The following is a 22,384-nucleotide window of genomic DNA, read 5'->3' as shown; positions in this document are numbered from 1 at the left end:
ATTAGGAACTTACAGCAGAGACCCCAGCAGACACTGCCTTAGCCAAGAGATCAAGGTTAACAACAGCAGTAATGTCGTGAGGAGATGGCACACCCCTGACAGATGTATTGGGAAGGGCACTTCACGTCTGTGGTGTTCAAACACACATGCTCAGTCCCATCATGAGAAAAACATCAGACAATCCCAAACTGAGGGACATTTTACCAAACATCTAACCAGTACGCCTCAAAATTGTCAGGGTTCTGAAAAATAAGGGAAAATGGAGAGACTCAGAGACCAGAGGAGACTAAGGATGACCAAATGTTTTGAGTATAAATAATGGGGGATGGGAGCAGGGGTGGTGAAAGCTATAACACAGTTTTTGTATGTTAAGATTTTAAAAAAAATGTTTAACTCTTTAAAAGACATACGTAGTCCACATTTCAGCAGACCTTTATTAATGATCCTACTGTAGTCTCACAACTATTTCCCCCTTTTGTTTATTTGAGCATCGTTCCCTATACCAGGCCAGGTTTATGCTGTTCCCATACTTGCCCCTATGGGATCCCCTGCGAAGAGCCAGTTTCTTTAGTAAAATAGTCTCCCTTCACTAAAGCATCACAGCATGAAATGACAGGCCTCGGCACATGTGTGTCATGGTGACCCAGATGTGTTGGGGTCCTGCCCGCCATTAGGTCCACAACACTGGTTTCTGCTACTTGCTGTATGGACTTCTCACCTTTCGCCCCATTCCTTTCTCATATACAGGACCACCAACTTCTGACCAGTTCCGTAGCCCACCCCACTCCTCCCATGGCTGATCCTCCGACCTGGGCTCTTTTGTGCATCCTGTGAGGGGATTTTTTTTTTTTTTTTACATCTTTATTGGAGTATAATTGCTTTACAATGGTGTGTTAGTTTCTGCTTTATAACAAAGTGAATCAGTTATACATATACATATGTTCCCATATCCCTTCCCTCTTGTGTCTCCCTCCCTCCCACCCTCCCTATCCCACCCCTCTAGGTGGTCACAAAGTACCGAGCTGATCTCCCTGTGCTCTGCGGCTGCTTCCCACCAGCTATCTACCTTACGTTTGGTAGTGTATATATGTCCATGCCTCTCTTTCGCTTGTCACAGCTTACCCTTCTCCCTCCCCATATCCTCAAGTCCATTCTCTAGTAGGTCTGTGTCTTTATTCCCGTCTTACCCCTAGGTTCTTCATCACATTTTTTTTTCTTAAATTCCATATATATGTGTTAGCGTACGGTATTTGTCTTTCTCTTTCTGACTTACTTCACTCTGTATGACAGACTCGAGGGGCTGTATTTAAGGACAGCTGGTAGTTGGTGATCACTGAAGATGATTGATCACTACCCAGAAATAGGCCTTACTGAAAAATCACACACATTATTATGTTATAATTAAATATATTTAGATCCTCAAACCTTTAGGAGACATAAGAAGAGCTACATAGTAATAAGCATAAATCATAACAATGCAAATAATAACATTAAGGGCTGCCGTGATGGTCTAAGGTCAGCATCCCTATGAGGTAGGCATTGTTATCCTCATTTTGTAGTTGAGGAAATTCGGGCTCAAAGAGGTTAAGTAATTTCTCACAGTCACACAAGCAGTAGGTGGTAGCATTCAATTTCTGTTCTGACCGCAAAGCCCAAACCTCATACCCATTCGGCTATGCTTTCTCCTCTGAATTCAAAAACTCATAAGAGTTCTAGATTTTTTATACCTTATCATACTAACCAGGAATAATTTTAAATATTCGGTTTCCCTCTCTTCACTCTGTTTCTAAAGGAAAATACACATCCCGTGAGTTAAGTATTATCCAAATATCAAGTCCTCATGTTAAACATCTCCTCAGTGTGACTAAGGAACATTTCCTTGGGTGTTATCCATCAGACACTCCTTGCCAGCCAGCTCGCTGTTTCAGTTCTGATACCCAGTCAGAGTCGTCATCTTCCTCAAAGTCCCTGTGAAAAAACAATCTGGATATTAAGCCTCCATTTAAGGAGCACAGTTAATATTTGCCGATGGGTTCAAAGCCGTACACCACTGTAACAATACCGACATTTTTGAAAACTAAGCTCCATAAGGCAACTGAACAGAGGAAAAAAAGTGGTTAGCCTTCCAAAGGATCACTTCTTTCACTGTTTCTACAACTTTTTCAATATAAAAATCTGGTATATTAAAAAATAAGTCCAAGCTAAATGATTATAAACACATGGCTCAGTCAGGAATTCTGTGATAATACCATAACACATTACCCATGCCAGACAAAAGATCAAGATATAAGTATTCATTAATGATGTAAAGTAATATAACCAGCTCCTGCTAAACCAGAAATGATTAAAGTACAATTTAAATGACATGCACGCACACGCTATCTGGGTACATCACTTACGTATCCTCCTCATCCGATCCAGGTTCAAGTCTCTCTGGATCCAAAATGACAGAATCAGGACTTCCATCAACATCATCTGATGCGTCTGTTTCCTCACACAGGGGGCCTTTCAAGAACCTTTCTGCACCTTCAGAGGAATATTAACAGAAATTATGCCAAGTTAAGCAGTTTTTACTTATTTCGCTCATGTTGCACTAAATTCCTCCAAAGGCTTGTGGGCTAACTGAGGGCAGTGCCATGCTCTGTATCTTTCTGTAGTGTCTCCCTGCATTACTCAGCATGATTCTGGCATAAAACAGGCCCAGTAAGCACCAGTAGGGGTATTAAATTTTTAAACAGCACTTTCTTCAAAACCAGAACTCAGAAAATTATAATTAAAACCCTCAAATATACGAACCCATATTAAAGCATTAAAAGTTGTCTTTGGACAGCTGGATAACAGTTAATTTTTTCTCCTTTGAGCTCTCCCCTCCCCCTAAGTTTTCCCAATGGAGGGGAATAAAATTAGGGAATTAAGACCAAATGCATGCTGTTAAATTTTTTTCCAGGTAGTAATTACTTTCAGATTTTTGCTTACAAAACGATAACCTAACATGAAAATGTGGGTTCAATCTTTATAAAAATCCTTTCACAATAGAGCTATGATATATGTTTTAAATAGTGACCTTCCTGAAATGACAACATCTTCATCAATGGACCAGAAACAAAATCCAGGATCTATAATTGCTAACACAAAAGTCATAATCATTAACCTTCCTTAACACCTGCCTCCCAATGCACCCACCTCTCCTAGGGATGCATAACTGTCTGCACACAGCTCTATCAGACACGTGGTACACAGCTCTACAATGCTCTGCTTGTGTGTTGGTCTCCCAGATAACCAACTCTTCCAAGGAAAGAATTATGTTTTATTCTTCTTTTAAAAAATATTAACCTAGTACATGTTAGGCACTCAATAAATACCGATCAAATCAACAAATACACTAAATCTGCTACAATACATACAGTCAAGGCTTGCCACACCATGACATGCTCTCCTTGGCATAATTTATCTTAGATCTTAAACCAAGCAAGACGGCTCTAGTAATTGAATTACCAAAATTAAACACACGTGCACTCACACATACACACCCTTAATTCAGTCCTTTGGCCCCGATTCCTAAGGATAGTATCTTAAAAAATTATGTTGTATAATTTTAGTGAAAATGTCTGTAGAAACGATAAAAAAAGTCAAATCCTAATTGTTCATCTTTTTTTGTGTGTTCTATTCAATATAACAGAATCCAAGTACAGAGCCAAAGAAATCTTGAAGTTCCTCAGCGTTTACTAGGATAAAGTCTGAGCTACAGAGTCCCTAAACAGGGGCGTATTTGCACGGTAAAAACGGGCCACACTTCAAAGTGATCACATGATTATTAAAATAAGCAAACAAATGGGCAAACAGAAGGAATGAAGCTCTAGGGGAAATTTTAATTATGGCTTCAGACTGGCTAGAAAAGATTCAAGAAAACCTAAAACTACAATGCTACTAAATATTTCATAACTTTAAGATCAAAGGGTTTCTGGGAGGAGGGAACAGGGAGTTATTATCTAATGGATACAGAGTTTCCATTTTGGAAGATGGAATGTGGTGATGACTGCACAATGTGAAGGTACTTAATGCTCCTGAACTGTACACTTAAAAATGGTTAAAATGGTAAATTTTAGGTTATGTATATTTTACCACAATTTTTTCAAAAAAATCAAAGGGTTTCCACAGTTACGTAACAGACATGAATCACCTGGTCTATATATTGTGTATGTTTGAAACGCCAAGCTGAGGTCAGCGTGCTTAAGAATGTTCAACAAGGTCTCAGGAGTCTCCTTGAGCCACTGCTTACGGGTATTTTCACTGTACTTTATTACAGAACCACCTAGTTAGGAAAAGATAAAAAATTAGTCCCAAATAACAAAGATTTTCAGCATATATCTTCAGATCATATTTCAAGCAAAGCTAATTATATTTAACTCTCTACCCAGATCTATTTCACTTGCCTGTATGAGCAGCGCTCTGATGTGTGATAACCAAATATCCTTCACAGAGTGACATTAAAAAAAAAAAAAGAAAAAACTCTGGCTCCTTAAACAACTATCAGACAATGCTCCATAATAAAATAATAGAATTCAATCTACTAACCTCTATCGTCCTCTGCCATTAAACTGGAGGTGAGTAAGGATGCATTTTCCAAAGCTGTAAGAGCTGTACTGGATACATTTTTCTCCCACTGTCGCCTGAGAGGACCTGGTGAACTGGCTTTTAAAGTGTAAAGAAGAACTGCTGAGCTTATTCTTTTATTTATTCATCTATATGCACACAAGTATTTCTCTAAAAGAAAAGTATTTATTTTCTCTTTCAAACTCAGATCTAACAACGCTCTTTCAAGTCTAAGTAGTAAAGGGAATGAAAAAGAAATCCAAATGAAAAGGTAAAGCTAATCATTAAAGTGAATTTTTTAAAATGCTATGTATAGGGGCTTCCCCGGTGGCTCCATGGTTAGGAATCCACCTGTCAATGCAGGGGACACGGGTTCGAGCCCTGGTCTGGGAAGATCCCACATGCCACGGAGCAGCTAGGCCCGTGCGCCACAACTACTGAGCCTGCACTCTACAGCCCACGAGCCACAACTACTGAGCCCGTGTGCCTAGAGCCCGTGCTCTGCAACAGGAGAGGCCACAACAATGAGAAGCCCGTGCACCACAATGAAGAGTGGCCCCCGCTTGCCACAACTAGAGAAAGCCCACGTGCAGCAACCAAGACCGAACATAGCCAAAAATAAATAAATAAATTTATTTTTTAAAAAAATGATATGTATATACTCACATATTACACAATGTAAAAGAATTAAAGGCCCAAGAGGACTTAGGTAGACACTGTGTGCCAGGCTTTTTATGGTGGAGAGCACAACAAATACTATTTTTTCTGAAGCCTCTTATTAATAAACACGATTTTCTCTTTTTTTATAGGTAAATAAAATATTCTTTTAACACTACTGGATAAGCAAACACAAATCTGCCTATCTACTTGCTTATGAAGCCTATGACCTAGTAAGGTGGAAACTGGTATTCCTTGTATATTCCCCAGTTCTCCACTTATACAATGATTAGAATTTGAATAACTTACCTATCTCTTCTCTGTTTACTCTCCTCAGTGCACTTTCAACCAAATTTTTATTAATGCTTTCTAAGTCAGTGTGGCTACACTTTCCACCTGGTTCTTCCCTTTGCTTTAAAAGAAATTAAAAATAAAGATTAAGTAATGCTTGAATTGCTGCAAAAAAAGGTAAACAAGTAGGCAAAGACAGCTATTTTAACTTTAAATATAGATGGATTAAACATCAATAACCACAGAACCCCATACGTCCATGTAAATTAAGTCATATAATCATATATATGTGTATATTAAAAACCATATATATGCACATACCTATGTATAAATATATGTATATTACTAGTCATATACCTTAATAGCCATTAATATCAGTCATTGCAAATGTGAAAAGGATATATAAAAATGACAGAGATATTTGAGAGGTCTTTATAGAGGAAATGAGCAATGAAAAATTTCTGGGTTTTTCATGCTGGAAATATCAAAATGAAATATTTTATAAAGTTACCATACAGACGGTCCTTGAATTACGATGGTTTGACTTATGATTTTTCGACTTAATGATGGTGTGAAAGTGGTACACATTCAGCAGAAACTGTATTTCAAATTTTGAATGTTGCTCTTTTTCCCAGGCTAGTGATATGCCGTATGATACCCTCTTGTGATGCTGTGTAATGGCAGAGAGCCAAAGCTCCCACTTAGCCACATGATCACAAGAGTAAACAGCCGATACACTTACAACTCTTCTGTACGCAGGCAACCACTGATTTTTACTTTGAGTTCAGTATTGAATACACTATATGAGATATTCAACACTTTATTATAAAATAAGCTCTGTGTTAGATGATTTTGCCCAACTGGAGGCTAATGGAAATGTTCTGAGCACATGTAAGGTGGGCTGGGCTAAGCTAGGATGTTTGGTAGGTTAGGTGCATTAAATGCATTTACAACTGGGGGGATGGGATTTCTATGTCTTGACTGTGGTGCTGGTTATATGACTGTATAAAATTACCAAAATTCATCAAACTGCATGCTAAAAATGAGTAAATTTTACTGCATATAAATTAGGCCTCAATAAAGCTGGAAATAAACAGATATTACTAACAGATATTACTATGCAAAGAAAAAGTACAGGGGCAGAATAGATTCCATTTGTAGTAACATAATGGGGAATGGTGTTATTTATTTACAACCTAAGGTTCATTCAAAAAATTTACAAGTTTGGGCCTCCCTGGTGGCGCAGTGGTTGGGAGTCCGCCTGCCGATGCAGGGGATACGGGTTCGTGCCCCGGTCTGGGAGGATCCCATATGCCGCGGAGCGGCTGGGCCCGTGAGCCATGGCCGCTGGGCCTGCGCGTCCGGAGCCTGTGCTCCGCGGCGGGAGAGGCCACAGCAGTGAGAGGCCCGCATACCGCAAAAAGAAAAAAAAAAAAAAAAAAAAAAAAAAAAAAAAAAATTTACAAGTTTAATTACTAGTACATTCCATAAACAGAATCATTTGTTGTTACTACATCTTTTCTTTTGGGAGTTAAAAGGTTGATTAAAATGATGAAGAAAGAAAAAAATTATCAATAGGACACCAGTTACTGGGTTGGGTGTGGCAAAACTGGGAAGTGGATTTGCTGTTACTATTTATGACTTAACTGCCGCTATCATGTAAAAGGGCACAGCTGCCTGGAGCCAAATGAGACAAACAGGACCTTGAATGCCAGGCTGAAAAATGTCCACTCAATTCGTGGGCTTAATGGGGAGGCACTAAAAGTTTCTGAACAGAAAAATGTCAAGATCAAAATAGTGATCTACATATTATTTAGCCATAAAAAGGAAGGAAATTCTGATACAGGCTATACGATGGATGAACCTTGAAAATATTAAGCTAAGCAGAAGAAGCCAGACACAAAGGGACAAATATTGTGTGATTCCACTTACTTGAAATATCTAGAATAGGCAAATTCATAGAGACAGAAAGCAGAATAGAGGTTACCAGGGTCTGAGGTGGAAGGGAGGGTGGGGAGGAATGGGTAGTTATTGTTTAATGGGTTTCTGTTTGGGGTGATGAAAAAGTATTGTGAATGTAATTAATGACATTAAATTCTTACAATTCAGCTTAAAAATTGCTGAAGTGATAAACTGTATGCTATATATATATATATATATATATATGTAGTACCACACACACAAAACCAACCAAGAGCCAGGCTAAAACAAGACTTTCATGCCTATAAGCAGGGCTAAGTTCGCTCACATCTATATTGAAACCACTCGTCATCAATAATTAGAAATGAAAAAACAAATAAGTGCGGATCTAAAGTGGCTCGGCTGGCAGTACAAAGAACAGCCTCCAGTTACTTCCCAAGCACAAAGATGAAAAACTCCTGAACCCAGGGACCAGGCAACAGTCTTCCAAATATATCCCAGCACCTAATGATGCCAGGTACCCAGTAGACAGTTTTAGAAATTTAACTTTAAAGCACTTACCACTGTGCTTGCTTCATTTTCCAAAGCTATCCTGATTCTGCTGGGGTCTGCTCAAAGAGAAAAGAGAAGGTAGAGAGAAAACACATAAAGGCTTCTAATATGATTTGCAGAAAGCTTGAGTAACAAAGACAATTGAAGTTTTTAAAGTCAAAGAACCAAAGCACTAGCCCATATAGTGGTATCAAGCTTTAATTGCCTAATAATACACCTCAGCTGTTAAAGAGATTATTTCTGCTGTTTTATTCGAATGTTAACATCTGCAAGTTAAGACATCTCTATTCACTTATGCCAACCCATTTATGCACCAGGAGGTAAGACGCTCTGTATACTCGGAAGGTCATTATCACCTATAGCATAAGCTTGCTACCCAGTCTGCTTTCCTGACAGCTATTACAGTAGGTGGAATAGGTATCCCTCTCAAGAAATCAGCTACTTATGCCCTGAGGAGGGGCCAGCAGCAGTCATGGAGGCAGGACGGCTCCTGCCTTATTTTCCGTTGCCAGAGCCTGGGGTCCGTGTTCCTCATTCATTCAGCATTTTAAACAATTGCTACTGAGCATCTATGATGACAGCACTGAGGATACAACAGTGAGCAAATGAGACACGGTCCCTGCCCTCACACAGCTTTCACTGTTCTGGTCTCACTGGCTACAGACTAGATGGAGATACCACCAGACACGTGCTCCCCATATGGCTTACTCCTCTTTTTTTTAGAAATTGTAAAGCTACACTTTCTTATCTTGAAACTACACTGTCTTGAAACTGTTCTCAGACTGCTTTTGCTGTCGTTGCTCAGCGTTTTAAAACTAATTTCCCACTACCCTGGGATGTGAACAGAAGCTACGAAACAATACGTAAAATAAAATCAACACTAAAACTGCTGAAGCAAAGGTAATTAACTACCTCTTAAGTAACAGAAGAAAATGCTGAATTGTAAGACTGAAGGGTTTATATCACTAAAAGGGTTTACATTCTTACAAAAGTAACATTTAAAATGTAACTTCAAAAAAAACAGTATAGTTTAGAAATGTTTCTTTTGAAACTAACATGACATTGTAAATCAACTATACTTCAATAAAAAAGAAATTAAAAAAAATAGGAATGTTTCTTTTGTAGTATGTAACACTAAGGTAACAGGCACTAAATAATGGAGGTTTTACAACATCTCCCTACAGTGGATGACCTTCTACACGTCTTAATTCTTCTCTCTTATCCTGGTCATTGTAGGATTTCTTCAGATGAAAGATGTGTCATTGATGACAAATGAAAAGCAACAAAAAGAGCTTTGAAAAAATTGAGATGACAACTTCCAAAGAGACAATAAATTACATTTGAAATTTGCTCAGGATTGACTACAGATGTATGGAAATTTTGTGCACCTATTATGTGGACAGTTCCAACTTTTAAAAGGACTCCATTTAAAAAATTTTGTTTGTAAGATGGTCCTTAGGGATACAATTTCCTATATTATATTTTCATGGTTAGATTCCTAGGTGAGACCACAGAAGCCTTCTACCCGATCCATAACAAACTAGAGTAAATATGGTTCTAAAAATGAAACAGAGAACAATCTTTACATCTCTAAAATCTCCAAACTAGGTTTTTTTTGATCCCTGGAAAACTAAATGTATAAGATTCGGTATAGAATTATGCCTGAAGGAATAAGAAGCAAATTTTGATTTGAGGAGTATCTCTGGAAATCATCTCTAATAACCTGAAAATTGTATTTTTCCTTTTTGTTATACTGTATTTTTTTTTTTTTTTTTTTTTTGCGGTACGCGGGCCTCTCACTGTTGTGGCCTCTCCCGTTGCGGAGCACAGGCTCCGGACGCGCAGGCTCAGCGGCCATGGCTCACGGGCCCAGCCGCTCCGCGGCATGTGGGATCTTCCCAGACCGGGGCACAAACCCGCGCCCCCCGCATCCGCAGGCGGACTCCCAACCACTGCGCCACCAGGGAAGCCCTGTTATACTGTATTTTAAAAGAACACAAAAAATAAGCTTTTCAAAGTTCTTACCCTTTTTTCTTGGTGTACTATGTATAGATTTTTTGGTTTCTTCTAATACCTGTTCACCATATTCTGTGATGATCTGAAAGTTTAAAGCAGAGCATTTAAAGATGTGAAAGATGCTTTTCTTTAGATACTGCCATGACATCATTTAATTATCAATATTCTTCCCCACAGTAATAAAGTTGAAAAGTAGAAATGCCATTTAAAAGATCCATGTAGGGACTTCCCTGGTGGTCCAGTGGTTAAGACTCCGTGCTTCCACTGCAGGGCGCAAGGGTTTGATCCCTGGGCAGGGAACTAAGATCCCACATGCCGCAAGGCACAGCCAGAAAAATAAATAAATAAATAATAAATAAAAGATCCACATAATTTAAACAAACAGACATTTATATACGTCCAAAAAGATCTGGAAGGATAATGCAAACAATATCCATGATTATATTTGGGGAATAGCATCGTGGAAAGAAGAAGAGGAGGGAAAGCCCGTTTCAACTTTTTACTTTTTTTTTTTTTTTACAAGGTACTTTTTTTATATATGTCTGCATTATTTGAATTTTTACAGGCATATATAACATGTAATTGTGTTTAGAAGATAACAAACACTGGGAAAACTGTTCACAGTCAATCTCACATGTACCATACCTCTGGGGGTAAGCACTTCTGGATGAGCCGAGCTAAAGAGCCTCTGGAGAGAAGAGTTGTAGCTGAAGGGCGATATGAGGGGTTCTTTTTAAACATCTGCTTGATCAGATGCTGAAGCTCATAGGAATAATGGGACGGCAGTGGACTCACGGACCCCTGACAAATTTTGAGGATAAGACTTTTCCAACTATTTGCCTGAAACTAAAAAGCAAAACTGAACTGTAAAAGCATATACAAGGAAAGAGAACAGAAATAAGTAAATACCAGCTGAACTGAATTTATATGAATTATTTTAATTTTAGAAATTCTTCTTCCTAGAGGTGTTTTTAAGGTGCTTTTCTCTAATCTTTTTTTTTTTCTGATCATACTTTTTTCTTCGTATTTTCAAAAAAATTATTTTATTGAAGTACAGTTGATTTATACTGTTAATTTCTGCTGTATAGCAAAGTGATTCAGTTGTACATCTATATACATTCTTTTTCATATTCTTTTCCATTATGGTTTAATCACAGGATATTGAATATAGTTCCCTGTGCTATACAGTAGGACCTTGTTGTTTATCCAAATAGTTTGCATCTGCTAGTCCCAAACTCCCACCCCACCTCCCAACCGGTACTATTCTAAAATCTTACGGTTGTTCAGGAGAAAGGTAAACATAAATAGTAAAAGATGTTCCCATCTGGAGGAAGTCTTACCATCAGTGCCCGTTTTGGGTACTTCATTACTCAAATCAACATTTTCACAGATACACATTTTTAATATATTTTAAAAATCAAAGTAATAAATACATACGGCTTTTTAAAAAGTCAGATGATATTAAAGCTTATAATAAGTGTAACGTTTCTTTGCTTCTCTCCTCCTCAAAAATCCCCAGGTCTGGACTTCCCTGGTGGCGCAGTGGCTGAGAATCTGCCTGCCAATGCAGGGGACACGGGTTCGAGCCCTGGTCTGGGAAGATCCCACATGCCGCAGAGCAACTAGGCCCGTGAGCCACAACTACCGAGCCTGCGCGTCTGGAGCCTGTGCTCCACAACAAGAGAGGCCGTGACAGTGAGAGGCCCGCGCACTGCGATGAAGAGTCGCCCCCGCTCGCTGCAACTAGAGAAAGCCCACACACAGAAATGAAGACCCAACACAGCCAAAAATAAATAAATACATAAAATTTTAAAAATTAGAAAAAAATTTTAAATCCCCAGGCCTGCTCCCTGACAAAATGCACTTTAGACTTTTCCTATTTTAAACTTCTGCTGCAAAATCCTTTTTACCTTTCATGTCATCAAAGTAGTTATCACCGTTTGACAAGTAATAGAGTGGGATATAAAATGTCATACCAGAATAACATTTAAAGTTTTCATTGTATAATAAACATACTGCGGGGGCTTCCCTGGTGGCGCAGTGGTTAAGAATCCACCTGCCAATGCAGGGGACACGGGTTCGAGCCCTGGTCCTGGAAGATCCCACATGTCGCGGAGCAACTAGGCCGGTGTGCCACAACTACTGAGCCTGCGCTCTAGAGCCCACAAGCCACAACTACGGAAGCCCGCGTGCCTACAGCCCATGCTCTGCAACGGGAGAAGCCACCCAAGTTCAAATCTGTGCCCAAAGAACAGAATTTTCTATGCAAAGTTAACACTTAATAGGAATCAGCACTAATTATTAATTCTGTGTAATAAACAACTGCTAAACAAGCAGGGCAAGTGATTTAACCTCTTTTTATGTTAAATTATTTTTAAAATATCTTTTAAAAATATATAATATAGAGCAAAGTCTATTTTCTCAGGATATTTCAGTTAGAGAAGAAACTGGAAGAAGTGAAATCTAAGTGATAACAAGGTAAGTATAAACATGGTGCAGCCACTCTGGAAAACAGTTTGGCAGCTCTGCAAAAAGCCAAACATGCAGTTACCATGTGACCCAGCATTTCCATTCCTATGTGTATACCCCAGAAATTGAAAACAGGGATTCTAATGGATACTTGTACACCCATGTTCACAGCAGCATTATTCACAATAACCAAAAGGTGGAAACAACCCAAATGTCCATCAACAGATGAATGGATAAATAAAATGTGGTATAAACATAGAATGGAATATTATTAAGTCATAAAAAGGAATGAAATTCAGACATATGCTACAACATGCATGAACCTTGAAAACATTATATTATGCTATGTGAAACAAGCCAGACACAAAAGGAAAAATATGGTATAATTTTACTTATACAAAATAACTAGAATATGCAAATTCACAAAGATAGAAAGGGAGGGAGGGAGGGAAGGAAGGAGGGAGGCAAGCTAAATATAGAACTATAAATACTAAATCATGGAAATTTCCTATTAGTATATACTACAAAAGTAGCTCAAAGCAAAGATGACAGCAACTGGAAACATGAAAATCTTATAATGAATTCATCCTAAGGAAGCAAACCACCAGTTGAAATCTGGCACATCACTTAGGACTTAGCCTGATACAACCAGAGGCTGCCTTTCCCATTTTGCACACCATACTTACTGGATGCTTAAGGGTACAGAGTTCATAGAGAATGCATCCCAAGGACCAGATGTCACTGGAAGCATAAAGAAGCAATGTAATGATGAGTGGGTTATGAGTAATCATATGAAAATATGTATATGTTGTAATACAAAAAATAAAAAATTACTCTACCTTTGATAAGAACAGACATTGCAGGTACTTCTTAGCTATTGAAATAAAATATATAGCAATTTTGGTCTAACACTTAGATACGTACTAACAGTAATGTTCACAATAAAACTGACTGCTCCCCAACCCCTGCCCCTCCAAATCTGGGTTGTTCAGGTATCAGTTCAGTAGTATCAATACTTGGTGCAAGAGGAATATCCATGGACTCAGATTATCATAGTTGGAAGAAGGGCTTTAGAAGTCAACCAGTGCAGCTTCCACCCAGACTGCCTGCACAACACCTGGCCTTTGGTCACACATCCTGATGGACAGCTCTCTGTGCCCCCAGTGGCTGGCTCTAAGGGACAGCATTCTTACTCTTCCACATAAGAGCTCTTCAGAGCTCAGCAAAGAGTTCTATAGTTTGCCCTATACGCCCACCCTTCTTCAAACTAAGCACCTCCACTTTCCTCCAGAATTCTCACCACCTAGTTGTCATCCCCCAGACTTTTTCTACATGATATTCTTTTCATTTTAACTAAGGTTGTTTTTTTCTTTTTTATCAACTATTTCCCCCAACTTTTAATTTTCTAAAGTTTGAAACCTACAGGAAAGTTGTAAATGCCCACATGCTCCTTCCTAGGTTTCTTAGCCATTAGCATTTGCCACGTTTGCCTGCTTTTCCTCTCTTCCTTCTAGATCTGAACCTCTTGAAGGAAAGGCTGCAGACATCAAACACTTCATCCCTAAACACATCAACATGGATCTCCTAAGAGCAAGGACACTCTCCCCCGTGAACACAACACCATTATCACATCCAAGAAATTTAACCTTAATTCAATACTATTATCTAATACTTTGTCTAAACTCAGATTTCCCCAGTTGTCCCAGGAAGTCCTTTCATAGCTGTTTTGTCTCCAATTCAGTCAATTTTACTCTTAAAGGAGTCTATTTATTATGGATTATCATACCCTTTTCAGAAAACAACTTGGCAGATGGTAACAAGAACCTGTGGGTGTTTCTCTTTCTAGGAATTCATGCCGAGAATGTGACAGACAACAACGACGTATTTATGCACAAAAGGCATATTAATCACAGCACTGTTTAGGATACTGAAAATTGGAAATATATCATAAGGCCAATAACAGAGGAATGTGACATAAATTTTGGAAGACCCATGTATTAAAATATTATGCAACCATTAACAATAATTATGCAGAGTTTTAACATGGGATAAAGTGAATATGATATAAAGTGAAAAAAGCAGGATACTAAATTGTATATAGAGCATATAAACGCAGTTTAGGGGAAAAAGAGAATGGATGGGGGAAAAAACCCAAAATGTTATCAGTAGTTGTGTAAAGTGGGTGATCACCATTTCCTTTCTTGTATATCTCTACATTTCCAATCCTTCCCCTGCCCACCCACTCCATCAATGGGCACATATTACTTATATTCAGAAAAAAATTATGCTTTAAATCATAAGGACTTCATACTATCTTCTGATAATCAATGAACCTATTAGTCAAGTGCTTATTATCTAGTCCTGTAAATGTCAACTCAATGACATAATCCAGTGGTTCCCAAATTTTGCCGCACATGGGACTCACTTAGTGATCCTGGAAAATTACTGATGCCTGCTGCCCACCCCCAGACAACTGGATTTAACTGATGTGGCTACAACCTGCACTTTGGAATTTTTAAAGTCGGGAGAGGCAAAGTTTGAGAAGCAGTAATATAATGCATACTGTCCCCAGAAATGACTAGCCTTTCTTTCTGCATTTACATGTAGCTCCTCTCAGCTCTGATGCAAACAGCGGGAAAATTATGACTTTCATCCAGAGGCCTGGGAATTTAAATTCTACACTGCTTTCAGATATACATTTTTAAAAACCAAACTTCACCTGTAGGCTACAATGCCTGTACCAAACTGTCAGCCCTGCACCAACTACATACATCACTTACCTTTTATTGTTATAAGGCATGTTTTCCCAAATTTCTGGGGGCACGTAATAAGGTGTTCCCACATACGTACAAGCAAATGCCATGGGACTAAAACCAGAAAGAGGCACAGAATGATTACAGAGCGTTTCTGAATGATGATGTTTTGAATACTGTCACTACTACAGAAGAGACATACGTACCTGGAGAGAAGACGGGCAGATCCAAAATCACCCAACTTTACTTTTCCCTTTTGGGTGAGGAAGATATTCTGCATTGAAAAAGAAGAGCTCAGATTACATCTACCCTCATTCAAATATAAGGCAGAGATATATGTGGAACCTAGAAAAATGGTACAGATGAACCGGTTTGCAGGGCAGAAACAGAGACACAGATGTAGAGAACAAACGTATGGACACCAAGGGGGGAAAGTGGTGGGGCGGGGGTGGTGGTGGGATGAATTGGGAGATTGGGATTGACATATATACACTAATATGTATAAAACAGATAACGAATAAGAACCTGCTGTATAAAAAATAAATAAAGAAACAAACAAATATAAGGCAGAGAGCACCAGCAGAAGCTGTCTTTCAAAGCCTGCTGATGATGGAGATCAGGGGTAGAAATGCTGACAGCCGAGTCCTCGAATGCAACATAAAAAGACAAGATACCCTCTGGACAGCTGCACTTTCCTGCTTGGAAATTCAGGATGACTGATTAGAAATCTAACAGGCAAGCTTCAGATTGTATCGGCAGACCCTGCTCAACTGACCAGAGAACCTGTGTCCCGGCAACTCCAGGTGGCAGGCCCTGGTCTCAACCATTTTCCATCTGAGAACATGTGGTCTTAGGAAACAGTCACTAAGACAGCTGGAACTATTAACATACACTACTAAAGAGATTTACTGACCTGTTCTCAAGTAGTACCTTATTTGGCTAGCAAAAATATCAATATTACATTGAGAAATATTTCTAAACTAGATAAAAATGCCCCAAAAGGAAAGAGAATAACACAGAAAAAACATGGAATGAAATAGTTTTCGATTTTTTTTTTTAGGACCAAAATGTTTCCACTTACCTTGGACTTGATATCTCTGTGTAACACACGTTTCTTGTGAATGTGATTTACTCCAAGGCACATTTGTGTAAACCAATTAAGTATCTGTAAGGAAAAAAGCATGCAAATCTGCAAGAATGCAATAATGGGTTCATGGCAACCCAAAATCCCAAAGAATCATCTTCAGGCCCTGGCTGACCTGAGTTTTACATAATATAAGTACAGAACTCCTGAAAATTACATAGTTCAACTAAGATTCAGTGTTGCCTGGAGAAACTCAGAAAAGCTGTGAATCAATCCCATATGTGTCATCGTCTTATGTATGATCCAAATAGCAATTTATTTATTTACTTTTTTGGCCATGCCACACGGCTTGTGGGATCTTAGTTCCCCCAGGGATTGAATCCAGGCCCTTGGCAGTGAAAGTGCGGAGTCCGAACCACTAGACTGCCAGGGAATTCCCAACAATTTATTTTAATAAAAATCCCACTATGTTTTTCTTGTATTTAACCAAATAAAAATATTTCTTAAATATACATATAAAAGTAGTTCGCCATTTAGAAATGAATATGCTATAACATTTTATAGTGTAATCATTACATCAGATTTTCATTCACTTTTTCGGAATATTCATATGTTAACATTAAAAGATTTCATTATATTACCAACAATCCTTTGAAGCCAGGCTGACATGCTACAATGGAACCCATATTCTTAACAATACAACTTCTAGATGAAAAATATTTATACTAATATACTCTCAAAACATGTTATACCATGTATCAAACTAAGCCCCAGTAAAGCTGTTTATTGAAGTATTTTCCTTAGTCAACTCATTCCAATAATATTTAATACACAACTTTCCATTAAAAAGGCAGTATTTTAAGAGACTATGCTAAACTGTAGAAGGAAAAAGACTAAGAATACGTGCTCCTGAAAAACAGAAATGCAGGCTTCATTCTTCAGATGATCTGGAAATACAGAAGAAATCCACCTGCCTTCTAATATTTCACTACAAAAAATAAAAATTTTAAATGTCTAGTAGAAAGTATGATAAATAATATAATTTTGAAATTCTTCTAAACATGGAAGTGTTATTCCTTGATATTTTATAAACTTATATCTACTTTACTCCCTAAAAACATCTCAGGCAGCCAATCTCACTAAGCAGCATCATGGATACAGAAATGAGTCATTTCTAACTAGTGTGTCAGGTAAGCACAGACAGCAATGCTTTTATTTTAACACATACAAATTTTATGAGAAAAGTTGCTTCCAAACCTTGAGGGAAACTTATGTAAGTCGGTCTCTTACCGTATCTTCAGGAAACAACTTCCCTTTCTGATGTTTAATCTTCTGCATCAGGTCCCCTCCATCACAATACTCCATCACAATATACAGATGTCCTTCAGCTAAAACAAATGTAAGACTCTTTAAGAAAGCCCCAGGGACTTCCCTGGTGGTCCAGTGGTTAAGAATCCTCCTTCCAATGCAGGGGACGGGGGTTTGATCCCTGGTCGGGGAACTAAGATCCCACATGCCGCGGGGCAACTAAGCCTGTGTGCCACAACTGGAGAGAAGCCCACACACCATAAGGAAGAGCCCACGTGTCGTAATGAAAGATCCTGCATGCCGCAACAAAGATCCTGCCGGCCACAACTAAGACCCGATGCAGCCAAATAAATTTAAAAAAACAAAAACAAAAACAAAGCCTCAGTGGCCATGAATCAAATTCAGAAATGCATGTATTGGGTGGGGGAAATTCATATTTACCTTCAAATGATTCCTTAAAGGCAACAATATTGGGGTGTTTCATTTTGGCTAACAGAACAGCCTCCTTCCTAGAATTCTGTGTGTCAGAGAAAGACTAGAAGGAGATTTAAATAAGCATAAATGTAATACTTCATACTAAAACTGAGAGTAAAACGATGTTATAGTAATTTGTATGATATTTCAATGCTAGACACAATTTCATAGCACTGTACTTTGACCCAACTTGAGTTTATCAAACTCCACGAGAAAACATGTGCAGATTTTTCAACTATGGCTATATGCATGCTTAAGCTGACCTCTTATATCTTTACAAGTATAGAATGTAAACTACTCTTAACATCAGCCTAAGTATAACCTGACTTGCAGAGCCAGTATGCCATCAACAATAGTAGCTCCTTAAAGAAAAACCAGGGCTTTCATGTTTTTACTGTCTGCATCACTTTATCAGCCCACTGGTTCAGATGAAAAATATATATACTCGTGTATTACAGCAGCATGGATGGACAAAGACCATATGCAAAATAAGTTTACAAAACTGTTTATCCCCCAACTTACTCTATGAGGATAAAATCCTGAATGACTTATCTTATAATTAAGAAACTGCAACTGATTATGTACTAGCCCAAGGGGGCTCAGACCAGGAGCACCACCACCAGCTGGGAACTTGTTAAAAATGCAAATTCACAGGCTCACCAGGAACTACACAACCAGAAACTCAGGCGTAAGGCTCAGCAATCTGTTTTAACAAGCTCTCCAGGTGATTCTGATGCCCACTAAACGAGGTCAAGGTTGCAGTGGGAAAAAAAAATACTCTGAGAATTTTATTAAAATGTATTTTTTTTAGTTGATCAAAATATTATTAGGCAGCCTCCATGGTATGGCTTCTTTCACCCGACAACTATGTTACATGGTGATAAATACAGTTTGACCTTCAACAAGGTTGGAGGCACTGACTGCACGCGGTTGAAATTCCAAGTACAACTCATAGCTGGCCCTCCACGTATGGAGGAACCCCTCCATTTCCTCAGTTCTGCATCCACGGATTCAACCAACTTCAGATCACACGGCACTGTAGTATTTACTATTGAAAAAATCTACGTGGACCCACAGCAGTCAAACCTGTGTGGTTCAAGGGTCAACTGTACAGATAAATCAGCACTTTCCTCATCTTACAGGGAAATAAAACCTATAAACTAATCCACAGAATAGGTTCTCTGATACCAAAGGTTAGCATTTTAGGTCTCAGCTCTTCACTGTATGTTGATGTTCCTTTTTTCAATAATATGGCACCCGAGTTGCATTTGGGCAGCTTCCCTACACCCTTAAGTATGCAAAATTGGAAATTATCACAAATTATTCACAGATAAACAGCAATCACCACCCAAACCTTGATTATTTTTGTTAATGACAATATCCTAAGAACCACGTAAGATATATCAAGACCTTGTAAAGCTAATGAATAAATCCATTAAATCTTTTGCACAAAGGAGCAATTCCATGTTCAATTTCAAGAACTTGTTTTCCTATACAAATTACATGTACACGTTCAACATGAGCTAATTGCTTGAGCAGGGACCTTGGGAAGCCTTATTTCTTTCATGGCAAACATCTGATTACTGCTCTCCTGCTGAACCAAAAGGGCTCTGCCAAAGGAGCCCTCCCCGATCACTCTCAGGACCGTGTAACCGTCCATGCTGGGCACCGCACAGGGGCTCCACTCCCGCAGTCACCACCGGCTCTCCCAACCTAGATTCAAAAACAGAAACAACTGAGAATTACTGCAACGCAGAAACAGAGACACAGACGTAGAGAACAAACATATGGACACCAAGGGGGGAAGGGGGAGGTGGGATGAATTGGGAGATTGGGATTGTCATATATACACTACTATGTATAAAATAAATAACTAATGAGAACATGCTGTATAGCACAGGGAACTCTACTTAGTGCTCTGTGGTGACTTAAATGGGAAGAAAATCCAAAAAAGAGGGGATATATGTATACATGTAGCTGATTCACTTTGCTGTACAGCAGAAACTAACACAACACTGCAAAGCAACTATACCCCAATTAAAAAAAAAAAAGATTCGCCCACACACACAAAAACAACTGAGAATTAAATTTACTTTCAAAAGGCAGAATTAGTTCAAAGTAGCTCTAATCGCCATGATAGGATGACTTATTCCTTTATTCATTCAACAGGTGGACACAGAGCATCCGTGCCAGGTTTTATAATCCTGAACAAATCTCTCAACATTCAGCCCTAGCCATCATGCACACTCCAAAGCAGATGGGACCACAGGCCTCAACAAATGCAGGGTGGCGAGTCTTACAGGGAGAGTCATGCTGGCCCTCGGCAGAGGTATCCTGGGGAGTTAGGAAGGTGACATTTAGGCTGAAGCCTGAAGATAAATGGAAGATATCTAGGCAAAGAGGAGGGACATGATGGAGGCAGAGGGAATCGCATAGTTAAGAGCAAAAGAGATTGTTTCAGGTCAAGGACTTGAAAGAGGACTGTAAGGCTAGTAAGTCAGACTGGGCCTTGTCTCAAGGTCACTGTAAGCAAAGTTCAGGTTGCTGGATTTTATCCTGGGGTAATTCACAGGCTGTCTCTGAAGGGTTTTAACCAAGAGAGCAAATTTACAGCTTAGAAAAATTACTCATGCTGGCTGCAGAGCAATGGACCAGACAGGGGAAAGGGGAGGAGGGCCGGAGCAGGACTCCTACCACAGAAAAGGCAGGAAAATGATGACACAATGGAATAGGGGGGTGGCGAGGGGGATGAAGACAACGGGAAGGAACATGTAGAAAGAACTGGCAAGATTTTTGGTTACAGATTTATGGGGGACAAGTAGGGAGAAGGGAACAAGGTAGACTCAGGTTTCTGGTGTAAATTGGGCAAATACTGATACCTTTCCCTGAGAAAAAGGAAAGGCATGATGGTTGTGTGCCTGGTGTTTTGGGTTTGATTTTTCTGGCAGTGACAGTGGGGTGGGTGGGGAAAGGCGTGGGGAAGGGAGACATGTGCTCCTTTGGGGACATGCTGAGTTGGAGGTGCCTGGGAGGAAGAAGACATGTTAAGCAGAGTCCTTGAACTTCAGTCTCCCTTTTATATTTCCTGGATGAAGTAGCTCGCTGGATCTCTTAATACATCAGAAAGCATGAATATAAAGTTCCTAACACTTTACCTGGTACATAGGGGGCCCTGAATAAATGGCAGCTATTATTATTATTAAACCTTAGAAAGGTGATGCTTTTTTCTTTCATTACAGAAAAAACACTGGAATGAGTTTACTTGATTTTCACAAAACTTACTTGTAGTGTTTTATTTTCACAAAAATCACACCACAAAGATTTATGAGGTCCAGAGAGCATGGCGGGTAAAGCAAAAATCACAAACCAAAACCTACAGTTCTAGCGACCATTTGTATTCCTGTTTACCTAGACTCACCAGGAATCTCTAGAATTTCTCCATGTAACCAAATCAGATGCATCGTTTTCAGAAACAATTCTTTTCAAGGACAGTAAGGTCTTTCTGGATATGACGTGAAAGAAAAAAGTTCTTTGACGCTATTCTAACTGACCCCTGGCATTACACGATTTGACAAGAAGACCTAGTTTTCCCGTATTTTTATTCTTTTTTACTTCGGGTATTTATTCTGTGAGCGGACAGTAACTGATAAGCAAGAACAACCACTGACTTTTCTCAGCTGAAAATCACATTTGGTCCTTTCCGTCCACGTTTTCCCCTGTTACTCATTACACACCTAAGCTCATTAAAAGACCTGTATATGCTCTGAATGTGACAAAAGCGTCGCTTCGCAGGCCTATACCGATCAAAGGCTAATAAAGTGATGTGCAAATGTCAATGTAGGATGCAGCTTAGAAGGTGAGCGCGGTGAGCGCACCTCAGGGGAGACCCGATCCTCACTCCCGGAGAAGCCGCTCCGCCTCGCATCCCTGCCCGCGCTACCCCCGCGACCCCCAGGCCCGGGTCCGCGAGCGCCGGAGCGCTGGTCCCGCTCGCCCCCACCCCGCGTGGGCGCCGCCGGCCCAGTGCCCAGAGCCCACCCGCCCTCGCCCTCGTTCCCGCGGAGGGTGCCGGCCCGGCCGGACGGCTCACCGGCTCACCGGCTTCCCGGAGTTCCTGAGCCGGGCGCGTTTCCGGGGGGCGGGCCGGCGGGTCGTCTCTCGGGTTGCCGGCGAAGCAAGCTTCCCGGGTCGAGCGGGAGGCGCTGTTCTAGGGGTAGCCGGGCCTACGAAGGGCGCGTTTTCAAAGTGCTGTTCCACGTCGCTCCAG

At 39.7% G+C, this 22,384-nt stretch overlaps 1 protein-coding gene across 4 annotated transcripts; it reads right to left on the bottom strand.

Annotated features, from left to right (window-relative positions):
• Positions 1 to 1,115: 1,115 nt before the first annotated feature.
• NEK3 (NIMA related kinase 3) lies at positions 1,116 to 22,240 on the bottom strand. 4 transcript variants are annotated; one of them, XM_082601974.1, is made up of 17 exons: positions 21,993 to 22,093; positions 21,536 to 21,619; positions 19,661 to 19,830; positions 18,085 to 18,178; positions 17,626 to 17,723; positions 16,333 to 16,416; positions 15,458 to 15,525; positions 15,279 to 15,365; positions 13,185 to 13,239; positions 10,675 to 10,875; positions 10,039 to 10,111; positions 8,023 to 8,069; positions 5,560 to 5,662; positions 4,576 to 4,692; positions 4,181 to 4,312; positions 2,400 to 2,526; positions 1,116 to 1,968 (listed from the first exon to the last, which is right to left on the bottom strand). In XM_082601974.1, the coding sequence occupies exons 3-17, from the start codon at positions 19,775 to 19,777 to the stop codon at positions 1,887 to 1,889; spliced, it is 1,485 nt and encodes a 494-aa protein (XP_082458100.1). In that variant the 5' UTR covers positions 19,778 to 19,830; positions 21,536 to 21,619; positions 21,993 to 22,093; the 3' UTR covers positions 1,116 to 1,886. The 4 variants fall into 4 exon arrangements, with proteins under 4 accessions (XP_082458100.1, XP_082458101.1, XP_082458102.1 ...); XM_082601975.1 differs by lacking the exons at positions 21,536 to 21,619; positions 21,993 to 22,093 and adding an exon at positions 22,216 to 22,240; XM_082601976.1 differs by lacking the exons at positions 21,536 to 21,619; positions 21,993 to 22,093 and adding an exon at positions 22,208 to 22,227.
• Between the last annotated feature and the right edge of the window lie 144 nt (positions 22,241 to 22,384).

Source organism: Mesoplodon mirus (genome assembly GCF_964341445.2).
Source record: "Mesoplodon mirus genome assembly, chromosome: 17".
In the NCBI taxonomy this organism is placed as follows: Eukaryota; Metazoa; Chordata; class Mammalia; order Artiodactyla; family Ziphiidae; genus Mesoplodon; species Mesoplodon mirus.
This window is presented reverse-complemented; position numbering and strand designations above follow the sequence as displayed.

Bases quoted from the DNA above. Each gene is read 5' to 3' on its own strand.
- NEK3 (XM_082601975.1), bottom strand. From the start codon at position 19,777: ATGGACGGTTACACGGTCCTGAGAGTGATCGGGGAGGGCTCCTTTGGC. The intron at 10,876-13,184 runs GTAAGTATGGTG...TTTGCTTTTTAG, and splicing joins TCTGTACCCTTAAGCATCCA to TTTCAGGCAAATAGTTGGAA. The intron at 5,663-8,022 runs GTAAGTGCTTTA...TTTCTTTTAAAG, and splicing joins AAAATGAAGCAAGCACAGTG to CAAAGGGAAGAACCAGGTGG.